Below are 16,578 nucleotides of genomic sequence, written 5' to 3' on the forward strand. Positions count from 1 at the left end.
TTAAATGAAATCAATGTTTATAGTGGTAGAAGTGACCCTTCACAGGTCATGGGAAGCATCAACAATCCTCAAATAATCAGAAGCTTTTTGCCAAAAATGGTAGAAACACTGAATTCCAGCTAATGTTGCTGTTGCTGTGTTTTGAAAGAGTGTTTTTTTTAATACTGTAATGAAGAGTATCTGAAACACACTTATCAACAGTATTCTTCATTAACAATATAGAATGGAAGTGGGAGCAACTAATAAATACAGCTGAATTTAAAAATAAAGGTAATGGGATGCAAATCTCACTGGTAAAAATATACTACTTAATCACCCATGAGAAAGTGGTGGTGAGCTAGTTGTTAGAAATACTGAAGTCCTTCTGCTCAAGGTACGCTGAATAATATCAAGGAATTATACTAGCTGAAAATGAAAGGGTTAAGCATGAAGAAACATTTGTTACTTCTATAATTCTGGAAGCCAAACAGATGTTACGCAGAAAACAAAAGAAGTCCCTTTCATGTCAATGAACCTCCAAGAAGACCACTACATTGTTGTGGTTTGGAGGCTTGCGTGACTCAGTGACCCAGAGAGCTATGTTGGCTGGAGTAAAGGCTTTATGCTTCGGGGCACCCATGCCAAACAGGTCAAAAGGGTAAAGGACAGATGAAGAGTGGTCTATCAGTCCTCCAGGTTCTGGAGTTCAGCTCAGGGCTAACAAAACTGACCGGTAAAACAAATCTATTACAAAAAGAGCAATGACAAATCCTATTCATGAGTCTCCACCCGGGACTTGCATGGCTGACAGTAGTGAAAACCAAGAGGAAGCTACAGACATGATAAAGGAAGCCCTGAACACTGCCAGAGACAGAGGACCTTCATTGCTGCCCTAAGTACCAGTGGTTTAACAGGCAGTAAGCAAGTAAGTCATGTTAACAAAGAGGGAAGTTAACAACACTCCTCTACTTATCTGATATTCTGTATTACCTTGATTGGACTGGTCTCAGTCAAACTCTTCCACTGAGTGAAAAATCAGTTATTACAGCTGTAGCCAAGTGATCTTATTAGACAGACAAAGAAAATGGGAATGAAAAATAGATACATGGTCTGTACTACAGCAGCAGAAAATCATGAGAATCTCACATCCATATGACATCTCTCATGCCCAAAGCATTTCATGGAAATCAACTACAATTGAAGTAATTCACATAGACAAAAGCAGCAGCTAATTTTGCACACAGCAAAATCCTAACAGCACTAAGATGAAAGGCTAATTAAGGTGATGGCGCTAATTGAGTAGAGGTTATTGCCCTGGACAAAATGACTGCCTGCTCCATTTTGGACACAACCAGGGGGTCTTTTTTACTTCCCTTGCTGGCAAACCTGTTATTAGCTTGGATTTTAGTGTTCAGCAGCCACTAAAACTCAATACAAGGCATGAATGCGGAAGTATCCAGTTTCATAGCAAAAGCATTCCACCTTTTCCTTCCCAACTTATGAAAAAATACAAATGAAAAGTAGTGCTAAGGGACGTGAACCTATTAAAACAAAACTGCAAAACTGCATTAAACAGACAGTGGAAGGATATTCTGAATAAGACTTCATTATGTCTTAACATACTTTAGAGTGAATAGTTAAAATGCAGAGCACTTTTGCAATAAGTTCCACAAACAATTCAAGAAATAAAAACAGGTTTGTGTTTGTGAGCTTAGGTTGTGGACAAATTTTGACAAGACGTTCTTCTTTGTAGTATCATTTCTATTAGCTGAAAGGTTAAGTGAGCCTTTCTTTTGTGTATCATCCAAAGCAGGGTAACTAAGGTTGTGCAGCACTCCCTCAGTATTGCATTTAAAATACTTGTCTCCTCTGTGGGAGCTCATCGTTATGAAGCCAAGGAGGAAGTGCAAGACAAAGCTCGAGTGACGATACCAATGCATGATTCAACTACTTGTTCAATGTATATTCTCTCCTGACAAGGGAGGAGGCCTTTTTGCCCACTGTGAGTCATTGCTGGCTCACGGAGCAAACTCATTCGTTCCATTCTCTATTTATTTCCTCTAATGGATATCGTTTTGGTTAATATATTTTGTTCACTTGCATGCAGATCGCAAGAGTGCCCAAAAGTGGGATTCACAAATTATATCAATTCTCTTATCTTCTGCTATCTTATTGCCCTCCTTCAACTAAAAAAAGTACAATTGAAACCCTTGCACAAGCTCATTGGAAAAGAAAAACAATTTTTCTTTATCTCCCACTACACCCCACATTGATTCTCCCGCCACCCACAGACACAAGGCGTAATTTACAGGAGGCAACTAACCTACCAACCAAGGCATCTTTCGAATGTGGGAGGAAGCCCATGGGGTCATAGAAAGGACATGTAAACTCCACTCGGGCAGCACCAGAGGTCAGGTTTGAACCTGGACAGCTAAAGCGGTGAGCAGCAGCACTACCCACTGTACTACTACAAAATGGTATGTTAATACATGTGAGGCAAAGCTAACATATTCTGATTAGTGCAATGTGAGCATCTCATCAAACTACTGAACAAAATAGATAGAGGTCTTGTATATTAACAAATATTTAACAACTCTGGTGGGTGAATGGTGAGCCTTTATATATTAAATGGTAAACAGGGTATAGAATAATGTCAATGGTCCAGATAGTTCTGCTAAATGACAATCCAAGTAGGAAATCATATCTGGTGTACATATGGGTCACAGAAGAAGTTGGCGAGATGTTGATGGCATTGAAGGCTTGGTGTTTTGCTTTGTAAATAATTTTTTCCAATAATGAATACTCCCTGTGGCTTTACCATTGGCAAGAAAGGGGCTTTCTTGATTGTTGGTGTCTTACTGTTGAAAGATGATCAATCAACCCTAAGTCATTAATATTACAAGGTCAATTTGTGAAATGAGCATAGTGGCTGCCTTCACATGGAAATGGGACTGGAGGGCCACTCTGGTACTTGGACTATTTCAGTTATTTAGTCAGCAGATGTCTACATATAAAACTGCTATTATTTATAAAAATTGTTGTGTTAACAAAAATGAGGTTAAGGACACAGAATAGCACAGCATAATACAGGTCCTTTGGCCCATGATGTTGTGCCAAACTTCTAACCAACTTAAAGATCATTCCAATTCTTCCTTCTCACATACTTCCTTCCTATAATGAGGTGAACAGAACTGAACTCAATACTCTAAGTGTGATCTAATCAGAGATTTATAAAGGTGCAACATTTCCTCACAGTTCTTGAACTCAATCCCCAGACAAATGAAGACTATGGGCCTTCCTTATCACCCTATCAACTAGCATGGCAACTTTGAGGGATCTAGGGACATGGACCTCAAGAAACCTCTTTTCTCCACATTGCTAAGAATCCTGCCATTAATCTTGCACTTCACCTTCAGGTTCGACCCTGTAAAATGTATCACTTCATACTTTTCTGGATTAAACCCCATTTGCCACTTCTCAGTCCAGCTCTGCATCCTATCAGTGTCCTGTTGTAACCTACAATGACCATCATGTCATCTGCAAATTTACTCACCCACCTTTCCATTTCCTCATCAAAGCTATTTATAATAATCACTCAGATCAGGGGGCCCAGAACTGATCTCTGTGGGACACCACTAGTCACAGATGTCCAGGCAGAATAAGCTCCATCTATTATCACCCCTGCCTTCTGCAGGGAAGCTTATTCTGGATCCACACAGCCAAGTTTCTCTGGATCCTATGTCTCCTGACTTTCTGAATCAGTGCACAATGGGGAACCTTGTCGAACACCTTAATAAAATTCATATACACCACGTCCACTACTCTGCTTTCATCAATTTGTTTTGTCAATTCCTCAAACATTTCAATTAGGCTCATGAGGCACGACCCTAACCCTCACACCGTCATGCTTACTTACTATCCCTGGTTACTGTCTTTGAAATGCTCAGCCACCAAGAAATCTGTCAGCTGACCAGGTTCATTGTCTACTACTAAATTTAGTATCGACATTCATCTGGTCAGCTGTCTACTTACTGTGTCAGGAATCTTTCATGAACATTCTTAACACTTCTTGCACTAAGAAGGTGCCAATCATTATCAGGGAAGTTTAAGTCACCTATAACAATAACTGTTATTTTTTGCACATTACCAATATGTTGATCTTGATTAACTCCTCAGTATCTCTGTTGCTAGTGGGGAATCTATAGAATATTCTTAATAAAGTGAATACTCTTTTCCTGTTTCTGACTTCCATCCACACAAACACAGTAAATGATCCCTTCTCAATGTCCTCACTTTTAGCAGCTGTGATACTATCCCTGATTAGCAATGCCACTTCCCAACCTCTTTTAACTTCATCCCTGTCTTTTCTGAAACATCTAAACCTCAAAACATCCTGCAATCATTTCTGCCCTTGTGACAGACAAGTCTCTGTCATGGCCACATGACGTAGTTCCATGAACTGATCCATGCTACAAGTTTTATCACCCTTGTTCATGCAGAGCATGGTTGGATGGAATTGGAAGTGCTGGTGTTCTTATGCACTTCTAAACTAATCCTTCTAGATGGTGGAGGCTATGGCTTGCAATCAAATAGCCAGCACTGTAATTTTGCTGCTGTTTTCTGATGTGTAGGAGAGTTAGCATCAGATCATTTGGGTATGCATGGCTAGAAGGTCATTGGAGCCCATACAGAGCACGAGTAGCCAAAGAGCATACAAAAGGCACATTGCTAAAGAATTCTATTGGGGCTATGACTGTATATGTTTGGCAGATAGTCACAGGGTGGGGTAGTGTTGGAAAGTATGTCCAGTATAGGAGATTATGGACTGATTGCTGTTCATTGGCCAGCGATTGGAAGGTTGAGGGCTGGCAGATTGCTTAGAGATTCAGGGAGTCATTGGTAGGGTCAAGAAATAGGATAATGGACAAAAATGGGAGCCACTTTGGTCAGGAAATCAGTGTTTGGGGGAAGCACAAAAATCAAGCTGGGATCACGTTGTGTGTTAGTAATTGTCATGGGCGCAGGCTGCTCCTGAAATGAAAGAGTCAATTAAGATATTTTGTAAAGGAATCCTTCTGGAGAGAGCTGTCAGTGGCAGAATCTTTGGGCTGGCACCTGCCAACAAGCACCATGGCTCAGTTCTTTAGCTGACCATGAATAAAAGCTGGAAATTGTATTCCACAGTAATGTACATGCTCCAGCTCCTCTCTGCTTTAATGTATTGAATGTAGAGATTTCAGAAGAAAAACTGTAGATTCTAAAGCTCACAGTTAGTCCCTGATTTTCCCTTAAGTTTTATTGTTCATTATGTTTGAATAGGGAGACACAAAAAATATAGGACACCGTGATACAATTTCGAGGCTCTGCACTCTTCCTTTAGTAAAGTGGTTGAAAGAAAACCACTTTTATTAAGAGCTTGTCCAAGAGTTTTGACTGTCCTTTTTGAGTTGAAGGGGGTGGTGAGATGGTCGGAGAGAATGGTGAGATGATCGAAGGGGGTAGTGAGATCATCAAAGGGGGTGGTGAGATGGGTAAAGGGGGTGATGAGGTGGTTGAAGAGGGTAGTGAGATGGTCAAAGGGGGTTGTGAGATAGTCGAAGGGGGTGGTGAGATGGTCGAAGTGGGTGAAGAGATGGGTGAAGGGGATGGTGAAATGATTGAAGGTGTGGTGAGATGGTCGAAGGGGTGGGGAGATAGTTGAAGCGGGTGGTGAGATGGGTGAAGGGGGTGAAGAGATGGGTGAAGGGGATGGTAAAATGATTGAAGGGGTGGTGAGATGGCTGAAAGGGTGGTGAGAAGGTCGAAGGTGGTGGTGAGATAGGTGAAGGTGGCAGTGAGGTGGTCGAAGGTGGCGGTGAGGTGTTTGAAGGGGGTGGTGAAATAGCTGAAGGGGTGATAAGATGGTTGAAAGGGATAATAATGTTCGAAGAGGATGGTGAGATGGTTGAAAGGGTGGTGAGATGGGTGAAGGGAATGGTGAGATGGGTGAAGGAGTGGTGAGATAGGTGAAGTGGTGGTGAGATGGTCGAAGGGGGTGGTGAGATAGTCGAAGCAGGTGGTGAGATGGGTGAAGGGGGTGAAGAGATGGGTGAAGGGGATGGTGAAATGATTGAAGGGGTGGTGAGATGGTTGAAAGGGTGGTGAGAAGGTTGAAGGTGGTGGTGAGATAGGTGAAGGTGGCAGTGAGGTGGTCGAAGGTGGCGGTGAGGTGTTTGAAGGGGGTGATAAGATGATTGAAGGGGGTAATAATGTTCGAAGAGGATGGTGAGATGGTTGAAGAGGAGGGAGGATAAGATGGGTGAAGGAGGTGGTGAGATGCGAAAGGGGTGGTGAGGTGGTTGAAGGGGGTGGTGAGATAGTCGAAGGTGGTGGTGAGATAGGTGAAGGAGTGGTGAGATAGGTGAAGGGGTGGTGAGATAGTCGAAGGGGGTGGTGAGATAGTCGAAGCAGATGGTGTGATGGTTGAAGAGTGGAGAAGTCACATAATTTGTGCATCCAGCTTTTGGATATTCTTGCTGATTGCATGCAAGTGAATAATGTGCATCAGTTAGATCAATGCCTTCTAAAGTCAAAAGCACAAAATATTGAATGAGACAACTCTTAAGACTTAATCACAATGCAATGAGCTGAAACAAACTTGACATATTGTTAGCTCTGCAAGGGGAAGAGATTAGCAAGCAGATACAGGAAATGGTCAAGGCTGTGTTCAAAGCTACTTTGAAGCAATGCAACATCCATTTCACCTCCTGGGAATCCATTACTGCTCAAATTGGAGAAGGGAGATTCACAATTGTGTCAAGAACATCTTGGCAGAGAACACAGAAACCTGATATAAGTAACAAAAGGAGTGCACCTTCTCACAAAATTCTATCCTCACTAGATAGATCATGCCCTTATCAGCAGAAGAGTCTTAAGTTCTCAGAAACCAAGATAGGAGGCACAAAATCATAGTGGAAGCAGATCACTATTGAACCCAAGAATTAATGAACCAATGAAATAATTAAGCTGAGACAATGATATTCCTAATGAGTTCCAGCTCATGCGTATACACAGTAGAGTAACCACAGAGAGAGTGACATGCTATGCTCAGGACCTAAGATTCTTTCCATTTCAGTCCAAAGTCATCCCTCAATGACAATACCAGTCCCAGATAACACAACTGTACAAACAGGTTAATTGCAAGCACTTAGTCTCCATGGACTGAGAACCGGAAAATCCTAGAAGGCTCATTGCAACTGTTATTGAGTAGCATTAAATCCAGGGCAACATTCCATATAAAAATATTTAAGGTAATTAGTGGTGCCACTAAGACTAGAAAAAAAAACACACACATTTAATTATTTTTCACTGGAACACATTCAATCACAATAACCAAAACAACACTGTTTTGGAGTGTAATAGTTACCATTTCTTTCGTTATAATTCACATCAACCATTGCATCTTTGCCAACACAACATATCAGAACAAAGAACAAGAGGGTAAAAATAATTAGAAGTTTGTCATTTTAATCAGACTAAAAATGCTCCAGATATTACATAGAAAACAAAGAATAAATAAGCCATGTGACTGAATCAGTTTCTGCAAGCATTTGTGATACTTCCTTCCCCTTTCTCGATCTCTCTATTGCCATCTCAGGAACAAACTGTTGACAGACATCTTTTATAAACCAACCAATTCCCACCGTTATCTTGACAATATTTCTTCCCACCCTGTCTCCTCTAAAACTGATATTCCCTTTTCTCAGTTCTGTTGTCTCTACTGCATCTGTCCCTAAGATGAGGCTCTCCTTTCTAGGACATCTGAGACATCCTCCTTCTTCAAAGAACAGTAATTTCCTTCCTCCACTATTGACACTGCCCCCACTCACATCTCCTCCAATTCCCAAATGTCCACACTCAAATATTCCCACTGCTTTAACAGTGATAGAGTTCCTTTTGTCCTTACCTGCCACCCCATGAGACTCCACATGCAACACATCGTTATCTGCAACTTCTGCCTTCTCCAAAGGGACCCTGGCAAATCTTTGCCTCCCTTCCCCCCAACTCTCTGCACTTTCTACAGGGAATCCCTTGCCCAATAGTCCCTCTCCACTAATCACCCTCCAGGCCCTTATCCCATTCACCTCCATTCAGAACCCCAAACAGTCCTTCCAGGTGAGGCAACATTTCACCTGTGAATCTGCTGGGGCCATCTATTATGTCCAGTGCATCCGAATTGGCCTCCTATACATTGGTGAAGCCCATCATAAATTGGGGAACCGCTTCAGTGAGCACCTCTGATCCATCTGCCAAAAGCAGGAATTCCCAGAGGCCATACATATTAATTCTGCTTCCCACTCCTGTTCTGACATTCGGTCCGTAGCTTCCTCTTGAGGTCACCCTCTGGGTGGAGGAGCAACACCTTATATTCTCTCTAGGTAGCCTTCAACCTGATGGCATTAATATTGATTTCTCCTTCTGATAAAAAAAAATCCCTGCCCCTCCCCTCTTCTCCTATTCCCCATTCTGGCCCTATACCTCTTCTCACCTGCCTATCACCTCTGCTGGGTCCTCTCCTCATTCCCTTTCTCCAATGGTCCACTCTCCTCTCCAGCCCTTTACCTTTCCTACCCACCTGGCTTCACCTATCACCTTCTCCTCCTTTTTATTCTGTCTTCCCCTTTCCTTTCTAGTCCTGAAGGAGGATCTCTGCCCGAAACATTGACTGTTTATTCATTTCCATAGATGCTGCCTGACCTGCTGAGATCCTCCAGCATTTTGCATGTGTTACTTTGGATTTCCAGCATCAGCAGAATTTCTTGTGTTTATGATCTGCTAGTATTTGTGTTTTCCTCAAATAATCTCTGATTCTTCCTGATCCAACTTTATCTGTACAGTCCTCTGTTCATTATTCAACTGTCCCATTTATGTGGCAACATGTCCACATAGTTTGCCTCAGTTACTCCCTGAGGAAGTTAGTCCACATTCACACCACACACTGAACACAGAAGTATCTTCTGAATTGTAAACTTGATTCCCAGTTTCCTGATTGTCCTATACTACAATTTTGTTCTCCAAAGCAGAAACAATTTCTCCTTTAAAATCCTCCTATAGAGCAAGATTTCCCAACCTGGGGTCCACAGACCTCTTGCTTAATGAAATTGGTCCAGGGCATTAGAAAGGTTGGAAACCCCAGCTGTAGAGCATCCCTCAGATGACAATGTAGAGAGCCCGCCTATTTATTTTTACTGCAACACACACAGAATAGTCGGACGGTGGTGTTGTTGCATCCACACCGAACTTCGAGGCAAGTGGTCCTGGGTTTGAATCTGGCCATCTCCTTGTACACTCTCCATCCGTGCTGGATAAAGTTGTGAAAGAAACGGGAAGGTTGCTGCCAGATGCACCACAAGACACAGAAAGGAACAACAACACGCAGAATGGAAGCATTTGTGGAGACAAAGTCGATATTTCAGGCCAAGTTCCTTCATCAGGACCTGTTGAATTCTTCCAGAGTTGTTCTAGAATTTCAGTATCTGCATAATCCCTTGTGTCTTTCTTTTTGCTTGCTAGGCATAATTATCTGGTTAATTTATTTGACTTGCAAATCATTATTTAAACAGTTTTTCTTGTGTCACAAAAATGTTCCAAAATGACATACATTCACAACTATCTAGGATCATCTCACTGAAGATCCTCAATAGCTAATATGGACAATGATGAAATTCCTCTGTAGACTCATTTCCTTATAGAGACCGAGGGACAAATGAGAGCATCACTAAGGGAGGCTGAGAAGAGAGAGTGCTTCAGAATCACCGTGTGGGGTTCAGTGAGAGGATTTCAATGGAGTTAGAGGATGAATTGCAGCTGAGTTTTAAAGAAAATTTTGGGTGGATCAAAGGACTATTGTGTGGGTCAAAATGGGAATAGTGGTGGGGGCACTGGTGGGAAGTTATAAAGGGACACACAGAGATGTGATTGGTCATTGGATGGAGTGGATGATAAACTGGTCAGATGGATAAAGGGGCTTGAGTCCAGGCAAGTGAAGAACATTCAGGTTAGTCAATGACTTGGCACTAGGCAGATAGTGTGGAGATAATCTTGCTGATGTCTTATGTGGCAGTTTACAGGTCTCAATGATGAGAGACGATGTAAGACAGAAATCATGTTGGGTTCATAGGAACTTGGCAGGCAGTAGGAAGGAGATAGTTTAAATTGTAATTGTGAGAATTTAAGGAATTATGTCTGGATGAAGAAGGCACCTTGGACTCTAGGGCAGCAAGCTTGTGGGATGCAGCTCATTACTTTCTGCTAAAGGAGGTACACTACCCTGAAATTAAGAACTGCCACAGCATTTGCCAATGCCCAGTATACATGGATTGATGGGCAACATCAAACAAACCTTATATTTGAATTGAAATCATTGTGCATAGCCAACAGCCCCAGAAAGCAAACTGCCTTTTCCTCAAACTTAGAATGGCTCACAAGCCCCAAAATGTGGACATCCAACTTCATGTCTTTTGTATAACGTAGCAACTAGAATTGCACAATGGACTCAATGCAGTGTAAACATGCTTGTTACAAATATAACTTCACCACTCTACTTTTCAATGTTATCCTTTGAAAAATAACCCCTGGTTTGCTTTTGTTCTTGACCTTACTGAACTGGTCTGCAAGTTATATTGACTTGTGCATTAACACTCCCAAAGCTGTTGTTCCTCCATACCATTAAGAAACTTAATTTCTGTGTAATATGGTACCCCCATGTTCTGATCCAAATATTGTAAACAACACTTGTCCATGCTCATTTGTTAATTACAGTACATGTCTATTCCCCCGATATGTTTCATTAACCTATTAGGAGGCATCTTAACAAAGGCTTTTTGGAGCTTCAAATAGATCTTCATTGTCTATTCTTTACCACACAGTGGCCAAAATCTCCAAAACTTTGCTTAAGCAAGACTTTCCCCTTTGGTTCCCTATCATTTTATTGATAACTTCCAAACGATTCTTTATTTTCTCTTAACAAAGGTCCATTTACATTTCTTGCTACCAGTGTAAAGCTGACTTGCCTGAGGTCCTTGTATGGATCTCATCGCCTTTGTCAAATATAGACAATGTCAGCTTTGCACCAGTCTTCTCCTAGTATCTCAGTTTAGCTTATGGTTGTTTAAATATAAATCCACAGCTTTAGTATTGCAACATTATATAGAAGTTGAAAAATACATTAATCAAAAATAGTTTATGTAACCACTTGCAAAGATTAAAAATAAAAAAAACCAAATATACTCAATTGTAGATTTGTCTAGGATTTGCTTTTTTTACTAGTATGGATTAACTGAATAAAAAGGGTGTGGTATATCTCCCCTGCTGGTACAAAGGTTGTTCTGAACACTAACCTGTGATCCTCGGTAAGCACGCTTATGATCCCATTCAGAGTGTGAAAGGATCTGAAAGAAACAAAAGTGGCGTTTAGCAGAGTGTTAACGGCAGCAGTGTAAACACAAATGAATAAGCACCATATTGTTGCTACTTATTAATTACGAAGGACATAGAAACATTTTAACACAGTACAGACCCTTCAGCCCACAATGTTACACCAACCTTTTAATGTAAAATCAATCTAATCATACCTCCTACATAGCTCTCCATTTTTTTAATCACCCACATGCCTATATATAGAACATCACTGATTTAGACAAGGACTACAAAATATGACACATTTCTGCATTTTCTCATAATAGCAATGCCTTCGTGGATACTTCAGTAAGATTCTGCAATTTATTGCTTTATTGGCAATGTTAGCCTATTTGAAGCAAGTAAGAGGAACTACATTAATGTGGTAGACAGGAGAAATTATAAGTATTAATTCAGCCACAAAAATGGGAGATAAGTTTATTACGAAGTGCTTATAAAATAAGAAGTGTGTTTATTATATATATATATTGTCAAATAGGATGTAAAATATCATAAAATACACTCAGTGCCACTTTATTAGGTACACCTTTATACCTGCTCATTAATGCAAATATCTAATCAGCCAATTACACGGTAGAAAGTCAATGCATAAAAGCTTGCAGACATGGTAAAGAGATTCCGATGTTGTTCAGACTAAACATCAGAATGGAGAAATTTTTTTATCCAAGTGGCTTTGACTGTGAAATGAGAGTTGGTGCCAGACAGGGTAGTTTGAGTATCTCAGAAACTGTCTCTAGAGTTTTCAGAGAATGGTGTGAAAAAAATCATCTGGTGAATGGCAGTTCTATGGGCAAAACTACCTTGCTAATGAGAGAGGTCAGAGAAGAATGGCCAGACTGGTTCAAGCTGACAGGAAGGCGACAGTAACTCAAATAACCACACGTTACAACAGTGGTGTGCAGATCTCTAACAGATAACACCCATAGAATCTTGAAGTGGATGGGCTACAGCAGCAGAAGATCACAACAGGTTCCACTCCTGAGGCCACTTTATTATGTACACTATACAGTGAGACTAAGTGATGTGCTTATTAAATGGGTTTTAGAAATCGATGATGCACTCACTATAGGAATACTGGAAAATAAAAAACATGTTTGTTGCACAGAATTGACAATGGAGCACTGGATCTTCCACGTGCTGAATTGAGTTAATATTTAAATATGGTAAAATGAATATTTGCCCATTGATAGTTCGTCAGCTGAACTTGTAATCATAATTTGGTAACGCAACAGTGATCAAGCCAAAATTGCTAATGGTTCAATTTAGATAGCATTATACTCCACCTGAGTTCACCAGACAACCGCATGGCTTCTCTGGGCCGCTGTGTGAACAAGGTGTGCTGTCACCTTGTGCACTTAGTCTGTGGGAAATCTGAGGGTAGAATCATTCTGTGCTGCATAAACAAACCCTGAACTTTGCTGTACAAATCATATAAAAATAATATCCTGCAGTAATGTCAGGCTGTAATTTTATTTCAGAGTTTGAGGTCAGATAACGGTTACTTACAACATCATCATCTAAATGCTTTGATGAGATTACAGCTTTGCAATCACGATTACTGTCAGTTAGCCATTATTCTCAACATAAATCTTTTCATTCCAGCCTAACCTGTCCCTGAAACAGTGTCATAAAACACCTACCCTATTGGAGATCTTTTTGATATTAGGATAAATGCTTTTGTCAAACAGGTTGCACACTAACTTGGAGCTAATTGCAAGCCCTCATCAAATTCAATTTAGTGAGCTTGCCAATGGCCTCCAGATGAAATCACCAGCAATAGCAAAGGAGAGCCTGAAGAGAACAAAGAAAGTGAGAATGCTTTTGTATACTGTCCCATACTTGTCTCCCTCCCTCCCTCTATGGATGTAGTTTGGTCAAAGCAGAGATTGAGAGGTCCTTGGTGGTGTCAAAGGTCACGGGGAGAAGTCAGGAGAATTGGTTGAGAGAGATTTAGTTATGATCAAATGGCGATGCAGACTCAACGGGCTGAATAGCCTCATTCTGCTTCTATGTCTTATGGTCATAACCTTCGGCCATCCCAAAACACCTTAGGAACTGAACTTTGAATCTTACAAATTCAGGAGAATATTACAACACTCACAAATACCTCACAAACATGAAGTGTTCAAAGACCAAATAATATTGTCTTAAAATAAATTAATTCATAAATAAATACTGCCCAGTACAAAATTTCTTGAAAAAGTACAAAACAGTCTTCTATGTGCACCCTGGGTGATCAGACCAATATCTCTTCTGAGAAGGTAGTGTTCTGGGCAAGAGTCATCCCTACATTTGTGCTTGAGCTCTGGATTGATTCCACACAGTCACGGCAGAGGAAGATTCCTAGCACTATTGCAGGAATTTCCTTCTGAGATACTTCCACTACATTCTTTTGGTGTCATTGCTTTGAAAGTAAAATTTGACAACCTAAACTGATTAATTTACATCAGTCCCATGGAATTAATTTTGTCTTTGCTAAACATAACAGCAGAGGAGTTCCTTCCTTCAGGAAAAAGGAAGAACAGGTTTAATTGGTTCTGACAAATTGTGAACACTGTGGAATAAACATGACATACATGTGCAATGAGACAGGCCAATTCATGGGATTTACTTATTTGTTGATTCATGTAGAGATACAGCATGGTAACAGGCCCTTCTAGCACATGAGCACATGCTGCCCAATTATACCTGTATTACCAATCAACCTACTAATCTTTATGTCTTTGGAATGTAGGAGGAAATCAGAGCACCCAGAGGAAACCCATGCAGTCCTGTGAAGTCTGTACAAACTCATTATAGACAACAGTGAAATTCAACCCAGGTCACTGGTACTGTAATGGCATTATGCTAACCACTACGCTACCATGCCGCACATGATAGGAGAGTTGCTTTTATCCTGAGTGGCTGAGGAAATTAGATCCATTTCCTATGATTTTTAGAAGAATAAAGAGACATCTGACTGAATAAAGGAACAATGGGAAACAGTTCTGGAACATTTGAAAAGCAAAAAATTTGCAGATCTTGGAAACCTGAAATAGAAATAGAAGAGGCCGAGAATGCTCCGTAGGTCAGGCAGATAGAAACAGAACTGATGGTTTAGGTCAATGAGCTTTCAATAGGTACATTTAATGTCAGAGAAATGCATACAATATATATCCTGAAATACTTTTTCATCAGAGCAGTGGAATCTGAAATTATAATTTAAAAAAACAGCATTAAGAATTTCAGCACCAATAAGGTTTGCTGAGAAGTGATATTATGGACATAGAAGAAGGTAGTCATAAGGAGGACATGGGATCGTGAGCTCATTGCAGCTTCAAATTATCAATTCAAAATGCACGCTTGGTTCATTCAGATGGAGAGTGGCCAAAGAAGGGGAATGGATCATGTCTTGGAAATGGAGTCTGTGACAGGTACAAAAGACACAATGATTTTAGTTTTCCACAATACTTGTCTCGACGATATATACAATGTAGGATGGGCAGACTGAGAAAGTAGAGACAGAGGAGATATCAAAAGGAAGCAGAGGAAACATGATCTGAAGGTGTCATTCTCCATGAGTTAGATGAGCTGACTGAAGAGAAGGACTTGAAGAACTCAGAGTGAAAGTTTTCATCATACTGTGAAATGGTAGCAGTGGACACTCAACGCAGGATGATATATAAGTAAACACGATAGCAAAAATAGGCACACACCGTTGCAGGAAAGGAACTTGAACTGGAAATGGTGTATCTGAACAAATGATTGCATATGAATAGAAGAAACAGAAGCAGGAGTAGGACGTTTGGTCGATTGTGCCTACTCTATCATTCAACACCAATAATTTTCAATTTCTCACCAATACACCGAGTGGCCACTTTATAAGGTACATCTGTAGTACACTTCCCTGATAATTCAAATATCAAATCAGTCAATCATGTTGCATTGACTTAATGCATGAAAGCATGCAGTTGTTCAGGCGAAACATTAGAATGGGGAAGAGATGTGATCTAAGTGACTCTGCCTGTGGAGTTTTTGTGGGTGCCAGATGGGGTGGTTTGATAATCTCAGAAACTGCTGAGCTCCTGGGATCATCACTCACAACCATCTCCAGAGTTTACCGTGAGTCATGTGAAAAACAGAAATCATCCAATGAGCAGCGGTTCTGTAGGTGAAAATGCCTTGTTAATGAGAGAAACCAGAAAAGAATGGCAAGACTGGTTCAAACTGAGAGGAAGATAAAATGAATAAAAAAAAACATGTTGCAAAAGTGGTGTGAAGAAGGGCATCTCTGAGTGCACAGCACATTGAACTTTGAAGTGGATGGGCTACAGCAGCAGATTACCACAGCGTGTTCCACTCTTGTAAAAAAATAAAGTGGCCACTGAGTGCATACTGTCTTTCTTTTCCTCAACTAAAGTGGACCAAGTCACAACTTTTCCAGATTTTACTTCATCTGGTATATCCTTGCCATTAACTTAACCTACCTATGTTCCCTAAGAGGTTGCTGCATCTTCCTACTCTGCACCATCAGCAAATTTGGATATTTTGCACTTGACTCCCTCATCCAACCATTAGCTTAGATTGCAAGCAGCAGCGGTGTAACACCATTCACTGTGTATCCCGCTTGCCAAAGCCTCCCAACCTCAGAATGACCAATATTTTAATGCTTAGCTTTCTGCCTATTAACCATTGCACAGTTCGTGCCAGTATATTATTCCAAATACCACACTCTCTAACTTTATATTATCTGTGCCTCATTCATGACAATGTGCCTCATAAAGATGCTTGTGGTGTAGACTGAAATACGATGATTTAGTGTGATAACATCATATAGCATGGAAACAGAACTCTAAGTATACTAAAGTCTGAGTCGACCACTTGTGAATCCTATTTTATGTGCCCCCATTGCATACCTCATCTATTCTACCACTTACTTACACATAAGGGAAATTTGCAGTGACTAATTAACCAACCAACCCACAGGCGCTATGGTAGCATAGTTGTTAGCGCAGTGCAATCAAAGCTTGGGGCATTGGAGTTTGGAGTTTAATTTTAGTATCCTTATAAGAAAGTTTCTACATTCTTCCCGTGGTTTCCTTCAGATGATCTGATTTCCTCCCAGAGTGCAAAGACATAGGGGTTAGTAGGTTAATTGGTCAT

At 40.7% G+C, this 16,578-nt stretch overlaps 1 protein-coding gene across 5 annotated transcripts in view; it reads right to left on the reverse strand.

The window, feature by feature from the left end:
* The window catches only part of pde3a (phosphodiesterase 3A, cGMP-inhibited), a 521,929-nt gene that overhangs the window by 258,993 nt on the left and 246,358 nt on the right, over positions 1-16,578 (reverse strand). For all 5 annotated transcript variants that reach the window (XM_073066138.1, XM_073066136.1, XM_073066135.1 and 2 more), the window contains exon 2: positions 11,358-11,408. In XM_073066138.1, the coding sequence (XP_072922239.1) occupies positions 11,358-11,408 (51 nt within the window). The remainder of the gene's footprint in view (positions 1-11,357; positions 11,409-16,578) is intronic.

Source organism: Hemitrygon akajei, chromosome 14, assembly GCF_048418815.1.
Source record: "Hemitrygon akajei chromosome 14, sHemAka1.3, whole genome shotgun sequence".
Classification (NCBI taxonomy): Eukaryota; Metazoa; Chordata; class Chondrichthyes; order Myliobatiformes; family Dasyatidae; genus Hemitrygon; species Hemitrygon akajei.